Source organism: Bubalus kerabau, chromosome 2, assembly GCF_029407905.1.
Source record: "Bubalus kerabau isolate K-KA32 ecotype Philippines breed swamp buffalo chromosome 2, PCC_UOA_SB_1v2, whole genome shotgun sequence".
Lineage (NCBI taxonomy): Eukaryota > Metazoa > Chordata > Mammalia > Artiodactyla > Bovidae > Bubalus > Bubalus kerabau.
The window spans coordinates 88,531,037-88,551,839 of NC_073625.1; the positions used below are offsets into that span (position 1 = coordinate 88,531,037).

General features: G+C 40.5%; 1 protein-coding gene across 2 annotated transcripts in view; it reads left to right on the forward strand.

The window, feature by feature from the left end:
• CRYBG3 (crystallin beta-gamma domain containing 3) overlaps positions 1-20,803 on the forward strand; it is a 126,212-nt gene that overhangs the window by 32,847 nt on the left and 72,562 nt on the right. For both annotated transcript variants that reach the window (XM_055567876.1, XM_055567877.1), the window contains exon 3: positions 13,564-13,985. In XM_055567876.1, coding sequence (XP_055423851.1) covers positions 13,564-13,985 — 422 coding nt within the window. The remainder of the gene's footprint in view (positions 1-13,563; positions 13,986-20,803) is intronic.

Consider the following 20,803-nt stretch of genomic DNA (forward strand, 5'->3'; position numbering starts at 1 on the left):
CATCTTTTGAAAGGCAATGATTGATGTATGTCTGTGATGTTTCTAGGGATAACCACAGAGTATCAATATTGTGCCTATTACTGTAAGTTGTTAATAATTCATAGCCCTTATTCTTAATATCATCATAAGTAAATTACTGAAAAAAACTATGCTTTTTAAATTGTTGCCACTGTTGACTGATACATAAAAGTAGAAGTGTGACTCAAGAATAACTCACTGAAGAAAAGTAGTCACAAATTATTCTTAATGTCAATACCTATATTGAGGGTACAGTACTGTTTAGTAAGATGAATATGTTAAATTATGCATTTGTTCATATTTTGATTTCTGTAGTGCTTCTTTCCTTATTGGTCTTTTTCAACACTTTTTTGGCCCGAGGGAGAGGGGAAATGGTAGTCAAATTTAAACATACTGGATGTTTTCATAGTTAGGAGAAATTTAATTACTGAAGTAATTTTTGGAATAAATTATGGCCTTAATACATGCTTGCTACCTTTATTCTCAGCAATGCAAATAGCCATATGACATCAACTTAATATCAAAAATAAAAATGTTTATTTTTCAAGCACAAGAACTCTTTTTAAAAATTTTAACTGTATTTGGACTTGGAACCCCACATATAAACAGGTTAAAGCAAAGCTCCCCTGTTGGTGATGGGAATGAGTAGCCTGGAGCCTCAGAGTCAGCCACTACTCCTTGCCTCTGCCAGCCATGGCACCTCCTTGGAACAAGTTTTTAAATTACAAGCAGTGATGGAAAGAACAGTCTTTGGAATCAGATGTATCTGGGCTCAAATCCTAGGTCTCCATGTGGTAGCTTTCTAACCGTGGAAAATTTATTCAGCCTCTCTGAACTTTGCTTGTTCTCTTTAGTCAGGGCAGGCGGGGAGAGGGGGAAGGGGTGTCTTACTCTTATTTTATAGAAATGTTTTAGAATGAACTGAGATAACATGTGCCGCATTGTACAATACCTGACACAGAGGAGGTCCTCAGGAAAAGAGCGGCCTTCTTATCACATGAAGTTTGACTCCAGCTTAGAATCTCACTCTTTGTTTAAGAATGGTGCAGACTTTTTCTGTGTGTCTGGAAATCAACTATTAGAAGCATTGATTTTTCTGTCACACTTGAAGGCACACATGAACATATGTACACACACTGAATTTTAGCTAAAAGTCGAAGCATCTCACCCCTTGATTGCTTCTTTAAAGACTAAGTGCCGTCAAGGTACCTGAAGTGGAGATGACAATGTGTGTTACTGTTCACGTGATCAAACAGCCAGAGAAAAGCCTGTCAGTGCAGCTGACACTGGTCTGAGGCCTTGATATCCCAGCGTTCTTGAATGTTGAATGTATTGCATGGTATCTGGTGTGATTTGCTACACCAACCTCTCGTAAACCTCACTTAGTCCTACCCTGTGGTGTGATGGAGTACCTTGTCAGAGTGGAAACTGGGGATGAAGGGTCATGTACCTACTCCAGATTTTTGTGAGTAAATATGCCTCCAGAGGTGCCAGATACTGATTTGAGAACATCAGAAGGAGCTCAAGAAAGCTCTCCTAGAATTAAAAACATTATCGTGGCCCAGTGTTTTCACTGGAGACGTTTTTATACCATAACAGAAGGGAATGGCTTTTCTTTTGTTACGTCGTTAACTTCTTTTCTTACCTTACACACCTGCCCTTGTTGATTTCACTTTTACCTACATTTTAGCCTACAACAAAGCTGTCCTTCCAGCCCAGTATGTTGTTCTGAGCTTCAGGGTGATGGAGCTGGTTCTTTGACGGGCCGTTCCTATGAATGTCACTGGGTATGAGATTTGACTCAAAGTTGAATTCAGTGTATTTTATCCTAATTTCCTTCTGTTCCCATATTCCCTGTCCTGCCAAAAAAAGTGAAAGTCATGTTCGACTCTTTGCGACCCCATGGACTGTGGCCTGCCAGGCACCTCTGTCCGTGGAATTCTCCAGGCCAGAATACTGGAGTGGATAGCCGTTCCCTCCTCCAGGGGATCTTCCCAACCCAGGGATCCAACCCAGGTCTCCCATATTGCAGGCAGATTCTTTACCGTCTGAGCCACCAGGGAAGCAAAAGTCCTGCCAAAAGGTGCCACCAATTACTCAGTCTTGATATCAGAGAATGATTCTGCCAAGCAGTGTGTTGTGGCCAGATATCTTAGGAGAAAACTAACTAGAATTCTCTAGTAGGCATCTGGTTTTAGTTTATAAATGCCCAATTTGGGTAACCATAAGTAATCTAGGTAATAGTCCTACTCGCAATGAAAGCATAAAGTCATTTGCCTTCACCTTGTGATTTTGTTTATGGGAAGAACACACACATACACACATGCACATGAATATGTTGTATGTGGGCAGTTTCCATTCTGAAAAACTTGAGTTGTAGTAATTTCCCAGGCAAAGAGGGCAAGGGATAAATGGTATCAGCAGTGATAATAGTGTTGTGCAAAGACATACCTGTAGTAAGAGGAAGCAAGAGGGGAGAGGAGTAGAAAACAGGTCTCAAGAATATCTGAGAACACACATGGTGACATCAGGCCCTGTAGGCATTACAAGTGACAAGAGATGGAATAAAAGGCACATGGGAGCTCGATCCACCAGGCCCTTGAATGCCATGCTAGGAGGTCTGGATTTTATCCTGACAAGGGTGCACAGGCATGAGAGCCCTTTAGGGATGGTCAGATTTGAAATCTGAAATATTGCTGTGGCTTTTGTGTGGAGAGCGGACTGGGGAACTTTAGGAATGGAAGCAGGGACACAGGTTAAGTCACTCACTGCCAGCAGCTTTCTCAGGGTGAGGTCATGGTGTCCTGGCGTTTCATTGACTGTTCAACAAGTGGGAATGTTACAGTTTACAGAAAATGGGCAAGAATGAAGACACAGCATGGTCAAGTTCAGTTTGGATGTACTGAGTTGGAGGTTCCAGTGAAGCGTTCAGGTGGCTAGCTGATGACTGGATATACAGTTTGAGTTGAGAATACACATCTGAGAATCATCAGATTGATTGGTAAGAAATGAGAACGCGTAAGAAGATCATGAAGGTAAAGCAGCCCTGGGCTGGAAGCTGGAAAAACGTGATATGCAAAGAAAGGATGGCTAGAAGAATGTGAACCAGAAGGAGGCGGAGAGAATGTTGAGAGAAGAAGCGAAACCTCAGGGTGATGTCATGGGAGCCAAAGGGAGATTGGCTTTCAGGATCAGACCCAGTCTTACCTCCTGTAGTCATACCACATTAGATCAGAGCAGAAAAAATATGTTGAATTAACAAGTATGAAAGTGTCTCTGAAGCCAGATTGCAGCGGCTAAAGAGTCACTGAGAGGAAAGGGAAAGAAGATGGTGACAGTTGGTAACTTCTGTCAATGAGGTTGGTAGTGAAGAGAGGAGAAATCTTTCCCTGGACTTAAACTTTGAATGGTGGGCTTATGGACGGGCAGATGAGGAAGTGAGGGGGCTGTTTAGAAGACATCAAGCACTATGAAATGGTGCCCTGGTGGATTCTTGGAGGAGGAGTCGTCCTCCCTGCATTGCGAGGGTGAATGAAGGAAGTGGGACTGATGCTGCCGCTGTGATGCAGATAGAGGAGGGGTGGGGGCAGGACTATGAGAGAGCATCTCTGTGAAGTGGAAGGTAGGGTCCTCTGCTCAGCGAGGGATGAGGTGGTGGAGGGGATGACTTAAGGGATGTGGTAAAGCTTTGAAATAGCTTCCATCGGAAATGGGGAGGTTGCAGACTGATTTCCAGCAGAAACTGTAAATCATTAGTTGTTGGCCAACTACATCCACTTAGCTGTATGTATCCCCATGGATTTTTAAACCAAGACATAGTTACTTTGTGGAAAAGATAAAACTGGAATTTTGGGGGGTGGGGATGACCAAACAACAAACAAAAGAAACTTTGAGTGTGTTAACCATATTTGATAACTGGACAGAAAAGATATGAAAATTTGTGGGAACTGAGACAGAACGAGAGGCCAGAAGCTGTGATGACACAGAAGGACTGATGCACCTGGCACAGTGGGGTAAGAGAGCTGAAAAGATGAGAGGGTGTGACTAATTCGGGAATGCCGGAGACTGAGATTCACAGGCTGGGTGCTTATGGGTAAAGACAAGGGTCAGGGTTAGCCAAACAGTAAGGCCCAGCAGAAGTGGAGGTCATCGGATTTGAGGGTGCTAAGGAACTGGGGCTCAAGGTGTTGTAAGAATCATGCCTGCTGTGCACGATGAAGGCAGAGCCTGAGGGAGAAGGGACGCCCAACCCATGTGCCCGAGAGACTCAAGGAGGAGTCATGTGGCTCTTCACTGTTTCTCACTCAGCAGGCGCTTTGCTGACACTCCCTATCCCTTGACCGTCTTGACCTTGTTCCCTGTGCCATTCATCATGTTGGGACAGCACCTGGCACTTGCTAGAGACTACCAAAGGAGGTGACATACTTATGCCCATTAGACCTGAAAACAAGTTCTTACATCACTGGAATGTACACTCTATGAAAGCAGGACTGTTGGGTTTTGTTTTGTTTTTCACTGTTGCATCAAAGCACAGGGAAGTATCTTATAATTCATCACCCAGAGAAGAATGAATACCTTGACATCGACATTGGCCCTGACTGCTCCTTGGTACCCCTGGTGACAGCCCCTGGCTGCCTTCCCCCAAACACTCTTCCAAGTCCTCTCTATTTGGGGAGCTCAGATCCCAGCTCCACCTCTGCATCCCTCCTTCAGCTGAGCGTCTCTCCTCTCACTTCTGAGGTCAGAGCCACGTGTTAGACCTTGCTCATCATCTTCTCCCCCTTACAGAATTGCTCAGGCTTTAGCTGCTTCCTTATCACTGTAGTTGGAAGAGGAAGTACTCCTACTACGCTCCGAGGCTCATGCTTCCCCTTTTTTAGACATATTAGGGACTGTACTCATCATCTCATCACCTTTTGCTTTTCTTTCTTGAACCTGTCATCCTTATCTTGTTCAGCAGTTACTCCCTCCCCACCAGGTATACAGCTGAACCATAAAACAGGAACAAAAAGACATTTCTTCTGTCTTGGACCTTAAACTGTCACCTTTCCTCCCCTTTTTTCTAGTTAAAAAAGTCTCTCAAAAGTGTTCCCCTCTATTTACCAAGTGTTCCTGTTTTCTTGCTATGTGTCCACTGTTTAACACCTTGAGTTTAGGGCTGTACGCACGAATTCCTGAGCTGTTTTGACTATTTCTCCTGCATTCCTAGGGATTCCCTATGGTCTTCAGTTCCTTTGTTTATTAATCCAGCAAGTATTTAAGCACCTCTTATTGTCAGGCACATTTCAAGATGCTAAACATAACAACAATGAATAAAACAGACGAATAACCCTGCCTTTGTGGCTTTTACTTTCTAGAGAAAGAAACATATCAAGTAATGTGTGTTTGTGAAATGTGTATTTGATACTAGTAAGTACCTAGGAGAAAAATGAGGCAGAGAAGAGATGCAGGCAGTTTCGGAGTGGAGGAGTTTACTGTTTTAGACTGAGTGACTGGGGAAACTTACAATGAAGGGATGACAGTTAAGTAAAGGTCTGAGGGCGGTGAGGGGGTGTGAGTCGATAGCTCTGTGGGGGAAGAAAATGCTAGCAGAGAGAAGAGTGAATGCGCAGTTCCTGAGGTATGAGTGGGCCTCATGTTTCTGAAGAACAGTGAGAAGCACCATCCTCATCTTCCTTGACCTCCCAGTAGCATTTGCCATTTGTTCCCCTTTGCTTTTGGAAATGTCTGCTGGGATGACTGTTCTGGTTTTGGCCTTCCCCATCTCTTTCACTGATTGTTTCCTTCTTTGTGCCTGCCTTTTAATCTTTTTTTTCCCTTTTTTTTCCCCCCAGTGCTTTTTTGTTAGTCCTGCTTTCCCCTGCACATGCTGTGTATCACCAAATCACATTCTTAACTGGGCTCTGACTGCTTCACTGGGGACCACAGATTCAATATGTCTGACATCTGCTTTGTTGCCTCACCTCCCCCAACCCCCACAAAGGCTCTTGCCTTCTGTTTTCCTTGTCCATTATTGGCTTAACTACTTAGTCTCCCCATTTAGAAAACTTAGTTATCTGTGACTTTGTTATCTCTCACCCGCCACTTCTAGTTGGTCATCTTATCGACCTCATTCTCCCTCCTCTGTGCCCGAGTCTTCTTCAGCAACACCCTTGCCGTAATAAACTTACTTCACACTACGTGTGCTCAACGCATGCTCTACCTTGTCTCAAGTGCTCTTCTCGCCCTTCAGGAGCAAGTGCACATGTTATCTCCTCTCTGCAGTGGATTCTCCCATATGTCCAACTCTTTGGAACCCCATGGACTATAGCCCACCAGGTTCCTCTGTCCATGGAATTCTCCAGGCAGGAATACTGGCATGGATAGCCATTCCCTTCTCCAAGGGATCTTAAGCACTAACATCCGTTGGATCATTGAAAATGCAAGAGAGTTTCAGAAAAACATCTACCTCTGCTTTATTAACTACGCCAAAGCCTTTGACTGTGTGGATCACAACAAACTCTGGAAAATTCTTCAAGAGATGGGAATACCAGACCACCTTATCTGCCTCCTGAGAAATCTGTACGCAGGTCAAAAAGCAACAGTTAGAAATGGACATGGAACAACAGACTGGTTCCAAATAGGGAAAGGAGTACATCAAGGTTGTATGACTTATATGCAGAGTATATCATGTGAAATGCCAGGATGGATGAAGCACAAGCTAGAATCAAGATTGCTGGGAGAAATGTCAGTAACCTCAGATATGCAGATGATGCCACCCTTATGGCAGAAAGCAAAGAATTAAAGAGCCTCTTGATGAAAGTTAAAGACGAGAGCAAAACAGTTGGCTTAAAACTCAGCATTCAGAAAACTAAGATCATGGCATCTGGTCCCATCACTTCATGGAAAATAGATGAGGAGACAGTGAAAACAATGAGAGCCTTTATTTTTTTTTTGGCTCCCAAATCACTGCAGATGGTGGCTGCAGCCATGAAATTAAAGGACACTTGCTCCTTGGAAGAAAAGCTATGACCAACCTAGACAGCACATTAAAAAGCAGAGACATTACTTTGCCGACAAATGTCTGTCTAGTCAAAGCTATAGTTTTTCCAGTAGTCATGTATGAATGTGAGAGTTGGACTATAAAGAAAGCTGAGTGCCAAAAAATTGATGCTTTTGAACTGTGGTGTTGGAGAAGACTCTTGAGAGTCCCTTGGACTGCAAGGAGATCCAACCAGTCAATCCTAAAGGAAATCAGTCCTGAATATTCTTTGGAAGGACTGATGTTGAAGCTGAAACTCCAATAGTTTGTCCACCTGATGCAAAGAACTGACTCCTTGGAAAAGACCCTGATGCTAGGAAAGATTGAAGACAGGAGGAGAAGGAGATGACAGAGGATGAGATGGTTGGATGGCATCATAGACTCAATGGACTTGAGTTTGAGGAAGCTCCAAGAGTTGGTGATTGACAGGGAAACTTGGCGTGCTTCAGTCCTTGGGGTTGCAAAGAGTTGGACATGACTGACCAACCCATTGTGTACATAGCTCTCCAGTGCTCCACATGGTGATGCAATGATGAGTATCTTGCTAGACTGTCAGCTCTTTGAATCCACAGCTAAGTCTTATTAATCATTGTACCTAATGCTTTCCTGTATTTCCCTGTTTTGGACACATAGCAAAGAGGATAGACAGACAGATGAATTTGGACCTAAGCACACTTCATTACAACATATTGAGTATGTAGGGGAAAAAAATTAAATTCCCCAAAATACATATGCCTTCATAAGTAGCCTTTATATGTTATATGCAGAGTACCAGCATCTTTGAGGACAACTGGAAACAATGTTTTATTAGTGTTTGCTTGAATCCTGAGTGTTTTCATTCTGTTTCTCACTTGTTGAATCAGTGGCAGATTGTCCAGTTGGCAGGTGACATTGGCCCTAGCTTGTGGCAGGCTGAACTTCATTGCTGTCTAGGCTGAAGGCTTAAGAGCAGTTATTTTATATCAGACTTTTAGTATGTAGTTATATAAATACACGGTTTGTCATGTTAATAACAGTGCCCTTTCCTGCTAATTTTGGTCTCTATAAATACTTTTCTTGTTGTTGTTGAAGGTATTTTAATTACTGACACTAATTTCTCATAGGATTATAAGGCAAAAATTAAGCAACTAATAAATTTAAGGAAACTGAGAAAATGTTCTTATTACATTTAAGATACAGGGATTCTGGGATAGCAAAGAAGTGATTACTGAAAGGAAGGAGAATTAAGTGGTTTTTAAAAAATTTATATGTATCACTCTAAAAAGGTTAAATGTGAAGGCATTCACTAGTTTAGCAAAATGTATTTTCCTTGCTTAGGAAACAGTCCATTATATATTTAAAAAATTTTTTTAATTGATTGATGATTGTTTTACAATACTGGCTTGATTTCTGTCATACATCAACATGAATTAACCATAGGTGTACATTAGTCCCCTCCGTCTTAAATCTCCCTCCCACCTCCTGCCCATCCCCACCCCTCTAGGTTATTACAGAGCCCCAGTTTGAGTTCCCTGAATCATAAACAGCAAATTCCCATTGGCTGTCTATTTACATATATTAGTGTATATGCATCCATGCTACTCTCTCCATTCATCTCACCATCTCCCTCTTCTCCCCGTCCCTTGTCCATAAGTCTGTTCTCTATGTCTGTGTTGTATCAGATCAGATCAGATCAGATCAATCGCTCAGTCATGTCCGACTCTTTGCGACCCCATGAATCGCAGCATGCCAGGCCTCCCTGTCCATCACCAGCTCCCGGAGTTCACTGAGACTCACGTCCATCGAGTCAGTGATGACATCCAGCCATCTCATCCTCTGTCGTCCCCTTCTCCTCCTGCCTCCAATCCCTCCCAGCATCAGAGTCTTTTCCAATGAGTCAACTCTTCGCATGAGGTGGCCAAGTACTGGAGTTTCAGCTTTAGCATCATTCCTTCCAAAGAAATCCCAGGGCTGATCTTCAGAATGGACTGGTTGGATCTCCTTGCAGTCCAAGGGACTCTCAAGAGTCTTCTCCAACACCACAGTTCAAAAGCATCAATTCTTCGGCACTCAACCTTCTTCACAGTCCAACTCTCACATCCATACATGACCACAGGAAAAACCATAGCCTTGACTAGACGAACCTTTGCTGGCAAAGTAATGTCTCTGCTTTTGAATGTGCTATCCAGGTTGGTCATAACTTTCCTTCCAAGGAGTAAGCATCTTTTAATTTCATGGCTGCAGTCACCATCTGTAGTGATTTTGGAGCCCAGAAAAATAAAATCTGACACTGTTTCCATTGTTTCCCCATCTATTTCCCATGAAGTGATGGGACCAGATGCCATGATCTTCATTTTCTGAATGTTGAGCTTTAAGCCAACTTTTTCACTCTCCACTTTCACTTTCATCAAGAGGCTTTTTAGTTCCTCTTCACTTTCTGCCATAAGGATGGTGTCATCTGCATATCTGAGGTTATTGATATTTCTCCCGGGATTCTTCATTCCAGCTTGTGTTTCTTCCAGTCCAGCGTTTCTCATGATGTACTCTGCATAGAAGTTAAATAAACAGGGTGACAATATACAGCCTTGACGTACTCCTTTTCCTATTTGGAACCAGTCTGTTGGTCCATGTCCAGTTCTAACTGTTGCTTCCTGACCTGCATGCAAATTTCTCAAGAGGCAGATCAGGTGGTCTGGTATTCCCATCTCTTTCACAATTTTCCACAGTTTATTGTGATCCACACAGTCAAAAGCTTTGGCATAGTCAATAAAGCAGAAATAGATGCTTTTCTGGAACTCTCTTGCTTTTTCCATGATCCAGCGGATGCTGGCAATTTGATCTCTGGTTCCTCTGCCTTTTCTAAAACCAGCTTGAACATCAGGAAGTTCACGGTTCACATATTGCTGAAGCCTGGCTTGGAGAATTTTAAGCATTACTTTACTAGCATATATATGGCATCTAGAAGGATGATACTGATGAGGTTCAGTACCATCCTTCTATGCCATATATATGTGTTAATATATGATATTTGTTTTTCTCTTTCTGACTTACTTCACTCTGTATAACAGGCTCTAGGTTCATCCACCTCATTAGAACTGACTCAGATGCATTCCTTTTTATGGCTGAGCAGTATTCCATCATATATATGTACCACAACTTCTTTATCCATTCATCTGTCAGAAGACATCTAGGTTGCTTCCATGTATATTGGCTATTGTAAATAGTGCTGCAGGGAACATTGGGGTACATGTATTTTTTTCAGTTTTGGTTTCTTCAGTGTATATGCCTAGGAGTGGGATTTCTGGGTCATATGGTGGTTTTATTCCTAGTTTTTTAAGGAATCTCCATACTGTCTTCCGTTGTGGCTCTATCAATTTACATTCCCACCAGCAGTGAAGGAGGGTTCCCTTTTCTCCACACCCTCTCCAGTACTTGTTGTTTGTGGATTTTTATTATGGCCATTCTCACTGGTGCAAGGTGATATCTCATTGCAGTTTTGATTTGCATTTGTCTAATAATGAGTGATGTTGAGCATCTCTTCATGTGTTTATTAGCCCTCCGTATGTCTTCTTTGGAGAATTGTCTGTTTAGCCCTTTCGCCCACTTTTTGATCGGGTTGCTTGTTTTTCTGGTATTGAGTTGTATGAGCTGCTTATATATTTTGGAAATTAATCCTTTGTCAGTTGTTTCGTTTGGTATTATTATCTCCCTTCTGAGGGTGTCTTTTCACCTTGTTTATAGTTTGCTTTGCTGTGTAAAAGCCTTTAAGTTTAATTAGGTCCCACTTATTTATTTTTGTTTTTATTTCCATTATTCCAGGAGGTGGGTCATAAAGGATATTGCTATGATTTATGTCATACAGTGTTCTGCCTATGTTTTCTTCTACAAGTTTTATAGTTTCTGGTCTTACATTTATGTCTTTAATCCATTTTGAGTTTATCTTTGTGTATGGTGTTAGGAAGTGTTCTAATTTCATTCTTTTACATGTAGCTGTCCAGTTCTTCTAGCACCGCTTAATTGAAGAGAGATTATCTTTTCCCATTGTGTATTCTTGCCTCCTTTGTGAAAAATAAGGTGCCCATATGTGTGTGGATTATCTTTCGGCTTTCTGTCTTGTTCCACTGATCTATACTTCTGTTTTTGTGCCAATACCATACTGTTGGAAGCAGTCCATTGTATTTTGAAAGGAATTGTCAAGTAAGTAAAAATAATTGAGGCAGTGAGATAAATAGTAGTTTTGATTTTATAGAAGTTTTTTGTCTTGATTTTGTTGATGTCAAAAATGTAATCATTATATTCTGTTTTCCTTTAAAAAAAAAAACAAAACACTGTGCCAGTTTTATAAAACCCCCTTGTGAATCTGTATGCATTTAAGAATATTGGTATTATTTTAGTGAGTAGCCTACAGTTCACTTAAGCATTGTGGCTAGCCATTACAACAAAGTAAATGGAGTAAAGGACAAAAAAAAATAACACATGATCACTTTCAAAATGTCATCTAGCATATTTTCTGCTGTCATATTGAGAGGCTATTTAAGCTGTTGACATGAGGAGAGAGCGCAGTTCATTTATAGAGCAGGCTCCCATAAAGAGCAGAAGGCTTGGTGGATGAGGTGGAGATATGTGGGCTTGAGTTGCAGTTGAAACCAGTAAAAGGTGAGACTTTGACTCTAGAAGGCTGGTGGTATTCTAAATGTAAAAGACTCAGAAGTTATATTAAGGACCTAACACATAGAAAAATGCTAATGTGTTTATTCAAAAATAGTCCTGACTCCTAAGGTTGGAACAGACCTTGAAATATGGTTCACTTGAAATTAATTTCCTAGGCTAATGGGTTCTAAACATTTTGCAGCCATTCATATGCCAAGTATTATTAGTGGTTAGTGGAACACTCCTTTAAGCTGTTTTGAATTTGGATTAAAACAAGGAAGGAAGTGAACAAATGACATTTGGATGTTCTTGCCTTCTTGAAGATCAGCTTCTTACAAAACTTCATCCTGTGAACCTGCAGTGGCCTAAGGTGGTTTCACCTTGGCACGTTGATATTTTTCTGACTCACACTTGAGCTTTCCTTTTATAAGGACCAGTGAGTGTGACATCTGACAGATACTATCAGACGGCATTCCTCGTACAAGTAGGTGAGTGAGCATGTTGGGAAAGGCAGGCTGAGTTGGCCCCTTTGCCTGAAGCTAAGGACGCTTTAGGCAGGAGAGAGCGTGGACTGCCAGCACGGCCGCATGGTGTACACGAGAATGGAGTGTGCTTCACTGCTGCTGCTGCTAAGTCGCTTCAGTCGTGTCTGACTCTGTGCGACCCTATGGACAGCAGCCCACCAGGCTCCTCTGTCCACAGGATTCTCTAGGCAAGAGTACTGGAGTGCGTTGCCATTTCCTTCTCCAGTGCTTCACTAGTAGGTTCATTATGAGCAGGTAAAACACACCCCTGAAAGTGTTCAGCATCTGCAAGAATTCCTGGTGCTGCCCACCATCTGCGTTAATGCATATATCAGGGCTTTGTGTTTTGCCATTTTTTTTTAATTTGGAGTATAATTGCTTTATAAGCTCATGTTTCTGCTGTACAACAGAGTGAATCAGCTCCAAGTATTAACAGACATATATCCCCTCCCTCTTGTCCTTCCTCCCCCGCCGCATCCCACCCATCTAGGTCATCACAGAGCATCCGGCTGAGCTCCCCAAGCTGTACAGCAGGTTCCCAGAGCAGGAATAGAGACGTGTACACAGGGAGGGGAAAGGGAGGGTGCTGTGAATTGGGAGAGTAGGTTTGACATAGATATACCTCCATGCATACCATGGAGAGTTGATAGTGGGCTTTCCCTCTCAGTTGATACACCATGCTGCTGTCTTTCCTCATCTTCTTGAGAAACAGTTTTCTATCATGTGGTAGCTTCAGGGGTTAACACAAGCAGAAATGATGAAGTCTGTTTAGGTGTTGTCTGTATGGAGCACATAAGAATACTGTCTATTAGTTCTGTAATAACAAGGGCTAAATTGAGATACATAGAAGGTTTGCTATGATGTGTGCCTTTACTTATCTCTCCACACTTACCTTTCGCTCTTCTCATTTTACAATCTTACCTCCAGTCATTTTAAATTAGAAGCTGACTCCTCATTGGACATGGAGAGAAGATGGATGTGTGGGCTGGGGAAGGTCGTGGGGTTGGGGGGAAGCAGAGACAGAGGGCGATGCACGGGCATCCCACTGGCTCTGTCTACGTCTCCTTCCAAGGGCACACCCCCCACCCCAAGTTACCTCCTCTGCTCTCACCGCCCCCAGACCTACTAGTTAGCTCTGGGCTCCCACGTGGACTGTACTTCTCCCTTTGTGACATTTACCATATCATGTTGTTAACGCTGTGCTGACTGTGCCCTTTAGTAGGTTGTAAACTATTAAGAGGTAGAAACCATCCATCTCATTCACAGAAATATCCCAGGCCTTCAGCACAGAGAGTGTCACGCAATAGGTTAGCAGTCAGCCCGTGTCATTTTTTAAAATGATGATGCTTAATATTCTCTGTTTTTTCTAAGATTCCCCAAAGTGAGGACAGAAGGACCCAGGCCCAGCAGCTGATCACTCTTCCAACACCGGAAGATTCCAAAAAGCCCAACGACCTTTCCAGTTCCACTTCAGAGGCCAAAATAGGAGAAAGTGATAAACAGCCAAAAGAAAGCTTCTTCCAGTTTCTAGGTAACTTATTCAATATCTCAGGAAAATCATCTCTTGGTGAAGCCAAGCAGTCTTCTTTCAAAGATGAACATGACAAACCTGAGAAAGACTTACGAAATCCCAGTCGTCATGAGGAAGGGGGCCAAAGGGAAAGTGCTGGTGGCTCCCTGAGAACCCAGGTGCTTCCAGCAGAGGAACAGGAGTCCAGCTCAGCTGAGCTCTCAGAGGCCTTTTCTTTGGATACAACACAAGACAGTGAACAGGAAACCGGTGACTTGCTGAAGTAAGTTTAAAATTTACTTAGCTGAAAAATTGAGTTTTGGACCTAGCCTTAGTTCTATTACTATTGATTAAGGGGATTTGAAAAAATATTGTTATATCCCTGCTACTAGGTGAAAAATTACATGATTCTGTATACCATATCTAGGGTCTCTTGAGCTATTTTAGTGGGTGGTACTAATATCTTTTAGTTGCTAACTTTGTTATAGTACAAGATTTACTTCCTTTTTTTAAAAATAATTTTATTTACTTATTAATTTTTGCCTGTGCTGGGTCTTGGTTGCTGCACACAGGCTTTCTCTACCTGCAGTGCGCAGGCTTCTCATGCGGTGGCTTCTCTTGTTGCGGAGCATGGGCTACAGAGCACAGGCTCAGTAGTTGTGGTGCGTGCGCTCAGCTGCCACACAGCATGTGTTCCCTCCTGGACCAGGGATCGAACCAATGTCTCCTGCATTGGCGGGCAGGTTCTTTACCACTGTGACACCAAGGAAGCCCACAAGATTTATATCTGATTTAAGACTTCTTTAAATGGGGGTGTTTTCTGTTGTCTGAATTCTTCTGTAGTCAGACAGGCAGTGTGTTCAGTATCTGCATTTTGGGAACAAAGATAGTCCTATGATTTGTGTTCACATTCTATCAATATCGTTTCTTTGTGGAATCCAATTAAAGGGATTAAGAGAAGAAATTGACTGTATTTATAAAAGTAGCCTTTTGAACCTTTCTCACAGCTCCAAGAAACAAATTTTGCACAAATTTAAGGAGCATTTCACCACCCCTTTTTTCTTTCTTTGATAAACAAATGGGCACTAACTTGTTATTCTTTTATTTAAATGAGCTAGAAGGAATGTTTTCTATCCAGAAAATGTTTATAACAATGTTGAGTGCATTAGACATTTTGTGTAACGTATAAGTATTCATTCATAGCTAGTAAGGATCTGATTCATTGATTTTAATTTAACCTCTACTTGAGAATTATTCTTATTATTTAAAGAGATCATCAGTACCGTAGGCAGATATTGATGACAATTTAGAGCTGTGTGATCCTTTGTAGTTTCAAAGTGTCCTCAGGCATGTGCTTTCAAACAGTTCCTCACAGTAAGCTTTTAAGATAGGTGTAGGCACAGGCCCATTTTATGGTTGTGAGAACTGAGACCCCAAGTGGATTCAGGTTTACCCATCAGGAATGCTGAGGTGGGACTTGCCCTGCCAGATCTTAAAATGTGCCCATCAAGCTACATTAATTGAAATGATGTCATAATACTGGTACAATATTTGCTAGATCCTTAAATGGAACAGAATAGACAGTCTGGAAATAGACCCTTATATGTTTTCAGATTCGAGCCTTCAAATGTGACAGCATTATGCATTCATGTAGAAAGGAAAACTTGAGGAAATTGGGTAACAATTGGGAGAAAAAATAAAAACTAGTCATGTCATTTTATATTAAAATTAGAGAAGAATAAAAATGATTAAGAAACATACAAAACTAAAAGCATCTAAGTGTGAATTATTTTGGTGAGAAGCAGTTTTCTAAGCATGATAGCAATGGAAAGTATCTGGAAAGAGAAAGTCAGTAGACAAAATTGCTTCCCATTTTCAAACTCTCTTATGCCAAAAATCATGAGCAATACAGTAAATTGGCAAATGAGAATGCTTTAACTGACAAGCATTTTAGTTAGCTCACCAATAGAATAAAATGGACAAATAAAAACAAGTCATTCAGATAAGTGAGGAAGAGATTTATTCTCACTAGCAATCAAGGAAGTGCAAACTAAAGTGAGAACTTTTCTCCTACTAAACTGATAACAGTAATAAGTGATAATATTCTATAGGAGTTGGAGTTGACTTGGCTAATGCTCATATACAGTGCTGTGAGTGGAAGGCTGCATGTATCAGGAACCTTGAGAAGCTTGTAGGTCATTACTGCTGCTGCTGCTGCATCGCTTCAGTCATGTCCGACTCTGTGCGACCCCATAGACGGCAGCCCACCAGGCTCCCCCGTCCCTGGGATTCTCCAGGCAAGAATACTGGAGTGGGTTGCCATTTCCTTCTCCAATGCATGGAAGTGAAAAGTGAAAGTGAAGTCGCTCAGTTGTGTCCGACTCTTAACGACCCCATGAACTGCAGCCTACCAGGCTCCTCCGTCCATGGGATTTTCCAGGCAAGAGTACTGGAGTGGGGTGCCATTGCCTTCTCCAGGTTATTATTAATGATATACAAAGATGTTTATTGAAACATATGTAGGAACACATCATTGGTAACAAATGTCCAATAGCAGACAAATGGTTAAATTTGGGTGCATCATAATAAAGTGAAAGTGAAGTAGCTCAGTCGTGTCCGTCTCTTTGCGACCCCCATGGACTGTAGCCTACCAGGCTCCTCCGTCCATGATAAAGGATTATCCAAAGCAGTGCTATTGTTCAAGTTCAGTCCCTGGATCAGCATCACCTGGGAAGCATTAGAAATGCAAGTTATCTGACTCAGACCCACTAAATCAGAGTCTCTAGGAGTGGGGCCCAACAACCATCTAACAATCTCTCCAAGTGACTTTTTGTCTCTAAAGCAGTTTAAAATGGTGCATATTTTGAGGTTACATGGGAATTGAGTAGAATCAAAGGTTTGTGGTTTTTCTTTTTTCTCCTTTGGGTTTGATTAGTAGGTCATGTTATTTCCTTTGATATTAGACAACAGAAAATGGAAGAGGATTCTGTGCCTGTTCTTTTTAGTAAAACCCTCCTTGATGATAGAATAATTGCTTAAGGCAGTTCACCAGAACCACCTCAGCAAAGAACAATGATTCTTAGAGGAAAGAGAAAGACCACTGGGCCCCCATTTTGACTGAGGCACAGGCTTTCTCCAGCCCAGCTTCAGAAATCCTATAGGTTATCAGGTTTAGAATTATTTATAGTGTTAATAATGTTCTGTTAAAAACTGTCAATTTGTTTAGGAATTATTATATAAAAGTCAAATACTGTTTTGGTTAATAGTACATTTTGACAGTATAATTACCGTCTGCTTATACCTGATTTTAAACATTATTTCAATAATATATCTGGAGAAGATATTTACTAATAACTTTGAGAATCTGAATTTTAAAGGTTAAAGTTTTATTTCTGTGTTATGAATTTGCTAAAAGCATGGACATTTCATTTTTATTAAGAACATGTTGTTGTTCACTTGCTAAATCCTGTCCAGCTCTTTGCAACCCTGTCCAACTCTTTGCAACCCTGCAGACTGCAGCACACCAGGCTCCTCTGTCTTCCTCTATTTCCTAGACTTTTCTCAAATTCATGTTCATTGAGTCAGTTATGAGCATGTTTCAAATATAAAACTTTATTTAAAATTGAATCTATACTTTTGAAATTACTAGAGATCCCTGGGTTGGGAAGATCCCCTGGAGAAGAGAAAGGCTAATCCACTCCAGTGATCTGGCCTGGAGAATTCCATGGACTGTATAATCCATGGGATCGCAAAGGGTCAGACATGGCTAAATGACTTTCACATCGCATCACTTTAATCACTATTAATACAATTTTCAAATTTTAGACAAGTTATTAGCTATAATTTGAAGTGTTTGTAAAAAATCCTCATCAAAAAGCATTGTAAATGATTTCATCTTCACTTAATTAAAAATAATAAACAGCTTTGCAATTGTTTTTATGTATAGTTGACTATATAGACTTCATTTTTAATATCCTTAAAGCCTTTAAGTAAACTTGTTTGGTAACATTTTTTAGATTGCTTTCCATACTTTAACTCATCCTTCTGGTGTAATTTGTATAGGAAGCTACTTTGTTATTGGGTTGAAATTCTTGAAAATGTTCTATAATGCTTCCATTTTCAGCAGATTCCTATCATCATGAGAAACTCTTCTATTAAAACTTTATTGTGATTTTTTTTTTAAAAATTGCTGGTTTTACAGCTTTTATTTACATAAAAGAGTTAAAAATCTTCCCTATTGTGAGAGAAGATATTCTTAACTATATAATTCGAAAGAAAATAAATCTTAATGCTAAAAAAGTAGCTTAATCATACTTGCTAAAAGTGAATTAGGTAGATGTATCCTCTAATGCTAATATTTTCAGGCAGCTTTTACAGAATTTTCTTTGAAGAATGATGCATGTCCTTGGTTGACCTATGTAGTATCAGATGTATGGGATTTATCCAGGATAGAGCACAGCCATGTGTAGTGCCTGGAGGCTTAGTAAGCCTTCACATGATAGGTAGGTATGTTTGGGCTGAAATGCATAAAAACCTTTTCACATTTTCAATCTGTACATCTATTCCCTTAAATATTTGAGTTTTTTAGATATTTTACTTTTCTATTAGTATTATTCTGATCACATACTTCTACTTTTATAGGAAAAGCTACACATCCCATGCACAATTACATAACACATGACAATACATTCTTTATTTTGTGAAATCCTTTTTAATTTTCCATATTTAGCTTATTTGTAAAGTTATATATTTTTGACATTTCCATTTTGTTCCTTTTCTTAATTAGGGAAAAACTTAACAAAGGACAGTTCTACATTCTTAATACTGTTCAATTGTGAAGACTCAGCTACAGCCTGTGAAAGAACACTGTAGAAAATAGACTATCTTGGTATGACTAACCCTTTATAGAGTGTGAGTGTGGCTCATCAGTACCTGCAGGGACTAATTATAATACATGAAGCTAAGCTTGCGACTTTGATGTTCAGTGCTTTAAACGTGGCAGTGTAGTTGTTTAGTATAAAGAGTGCATATTTTAGTTACAAGCATGTAACATTTCCATACAGGGTGCTGCCGGAGATTATCTCGTCAGAAATTTAAACGAGTTCATATAAATCAATTTAATCATTTCCGTTGAAAGTACCCAGAAAACTCCCCAAATGGAAAATAATTATTCCACCAACCCCCCCTAAAAAGGACTCCAAAACTACCAAAAGGCATTCCTACAGTGAACTGAAATTTTCCTGGAGTGGATTTTTCTCTGTGGTTTATTTTAATAGAAGTTATTTTAGATCAAGGATTGATATAGAGTAAAATGGTTAGGATGGTGTAGGTAGTAAGAAAACCTAAGTTTTACTACACATGAAGAATAAACTTTGGATCCTTCTCTCATGGGCTGTTTCTTTGGATATCATGTACATTTTGGAGATCTTTGGGGTGGAGGGGAAACACTGCAGTCTTGAAAGTAGATTTTTAATTATAAAATGTAAAAACTTTTAAAAGAAAAATCAAACAAAACTTGTCATTTTTCATACTTCTGGATCTTGATATATTGTTTTGAAAAGCTCTTGTACTTTCTGAATAATTTATGCATTTTAAAATAGGATTTTACCACTGACATAAATTCGCCTGTATGTGTTTTTCTCTTAAACAGGTTCCCTTATCCAGCATTTTAACTTTGTTTCATAACTGTCTTTGGTCTAGCCTGAAACTCCTGCAGCAGCTAAAATCACTTCTCCAAGGCAAAGCTTTTCTCTACACATTTCCTATACCTGTTTTAAAATGGACAGTAAAAATAAATGAATGTAACCAATACAAATTTTGTATAATAGTGGTGCGGTAGGATTTTAGAGGCCAGCAGTTATATAGGTTGAAATAAAGTTTCAGCTAAAATTAAAGAACTTTGTAAGGGGCCAGGTGATGAAGATTTTACATCTCAGAAGTTTGCTTTGTGTGTTATCATGCAGACAAATCTATCATTCTTCATGGTGTTGCTTTAAAGTTGAGAAAAAACATCATGTTTAGTTATTGGAATAACTGGATTTCCTAGTTATTCATATGAGTTCTATAATGTTTTGTTAATTATATGTTTAACCTGAAAACGTTGGAATATGCATCAGGTTTTTCTACCATACATTTTTGTAGTTGAGACACTAAAATATAACTAGTACGCAAAACTGAAAGCACTTTTGTATCAGTTTTTTTTGGATCCGATTAAGAAAGTCGAAAACAAATCGCTTAGCATTTAGTATCATTGCTTTACTTAAGCCATTCATTAATTCACACAAAGCTATTAAGCATACACCATTTGTCAGGTCTTTTGTAGAGCACTTAAAAATACAAAGATGATGAAGATAATAGTGTCTGTCTTCAAACAGTCACTAGGTTAGTGGGGAAATAAATTGGTACATAGATCTTTTTATGGCAAGTCTGTGCTCAGGGCCGTTTGTACCCAGAGATCAGAGGCTAACTGCCCATTCTAGTAACAGTAAACAGGTCCCGGGGTGGGTTTGCGTTAGAAATAACTTGGGAGCTGAGTCTCGGAGGGTATGAGTTTCTGTCTGGGGCTGGCATGGAAGAAGGGGAAAGAATGGTGTGTATGAAAGACCATAAGGCAGCGTAGCATAGCATCAGAGCTCCCAGAGATAAGATTCTCCAGAACAATGGATGCTGAGAATATCAGGAACTGTAGTCTAGGGCTGAGAAAAAGTTGGGAATTGGTGCTAGAAATCTTTTTTTATTTCTGCATTTGCCCAGCCAGTTTAATACTCATTATGCTAACCTGGTGGCTAGGATGGTAAAGAATCTGCCTGCAATGCGGGAGACCTGGGTTGGGAAGATCCCCTGGAGGAGCATGGCAACCCACCCCAGCATTCTTGCCTGGAGAATCCCCATGGACAGTGGAGCCTGGCAGGCTACATATACAGTCCATGGGGTTGCAAAGAGTTGGACACAGCTGAGTGACTAAACACAGCACATGCTAATTGAATCTCTGAAGAGCTTAACAGGAGAGAGGATTTTTAAGGCAGTTCTGTCCTTTATTGGCTTAATTATATGCTGAATGCTTACGGCAGGCTAGACATCTCGCCAGGTGTTTTCTTTACA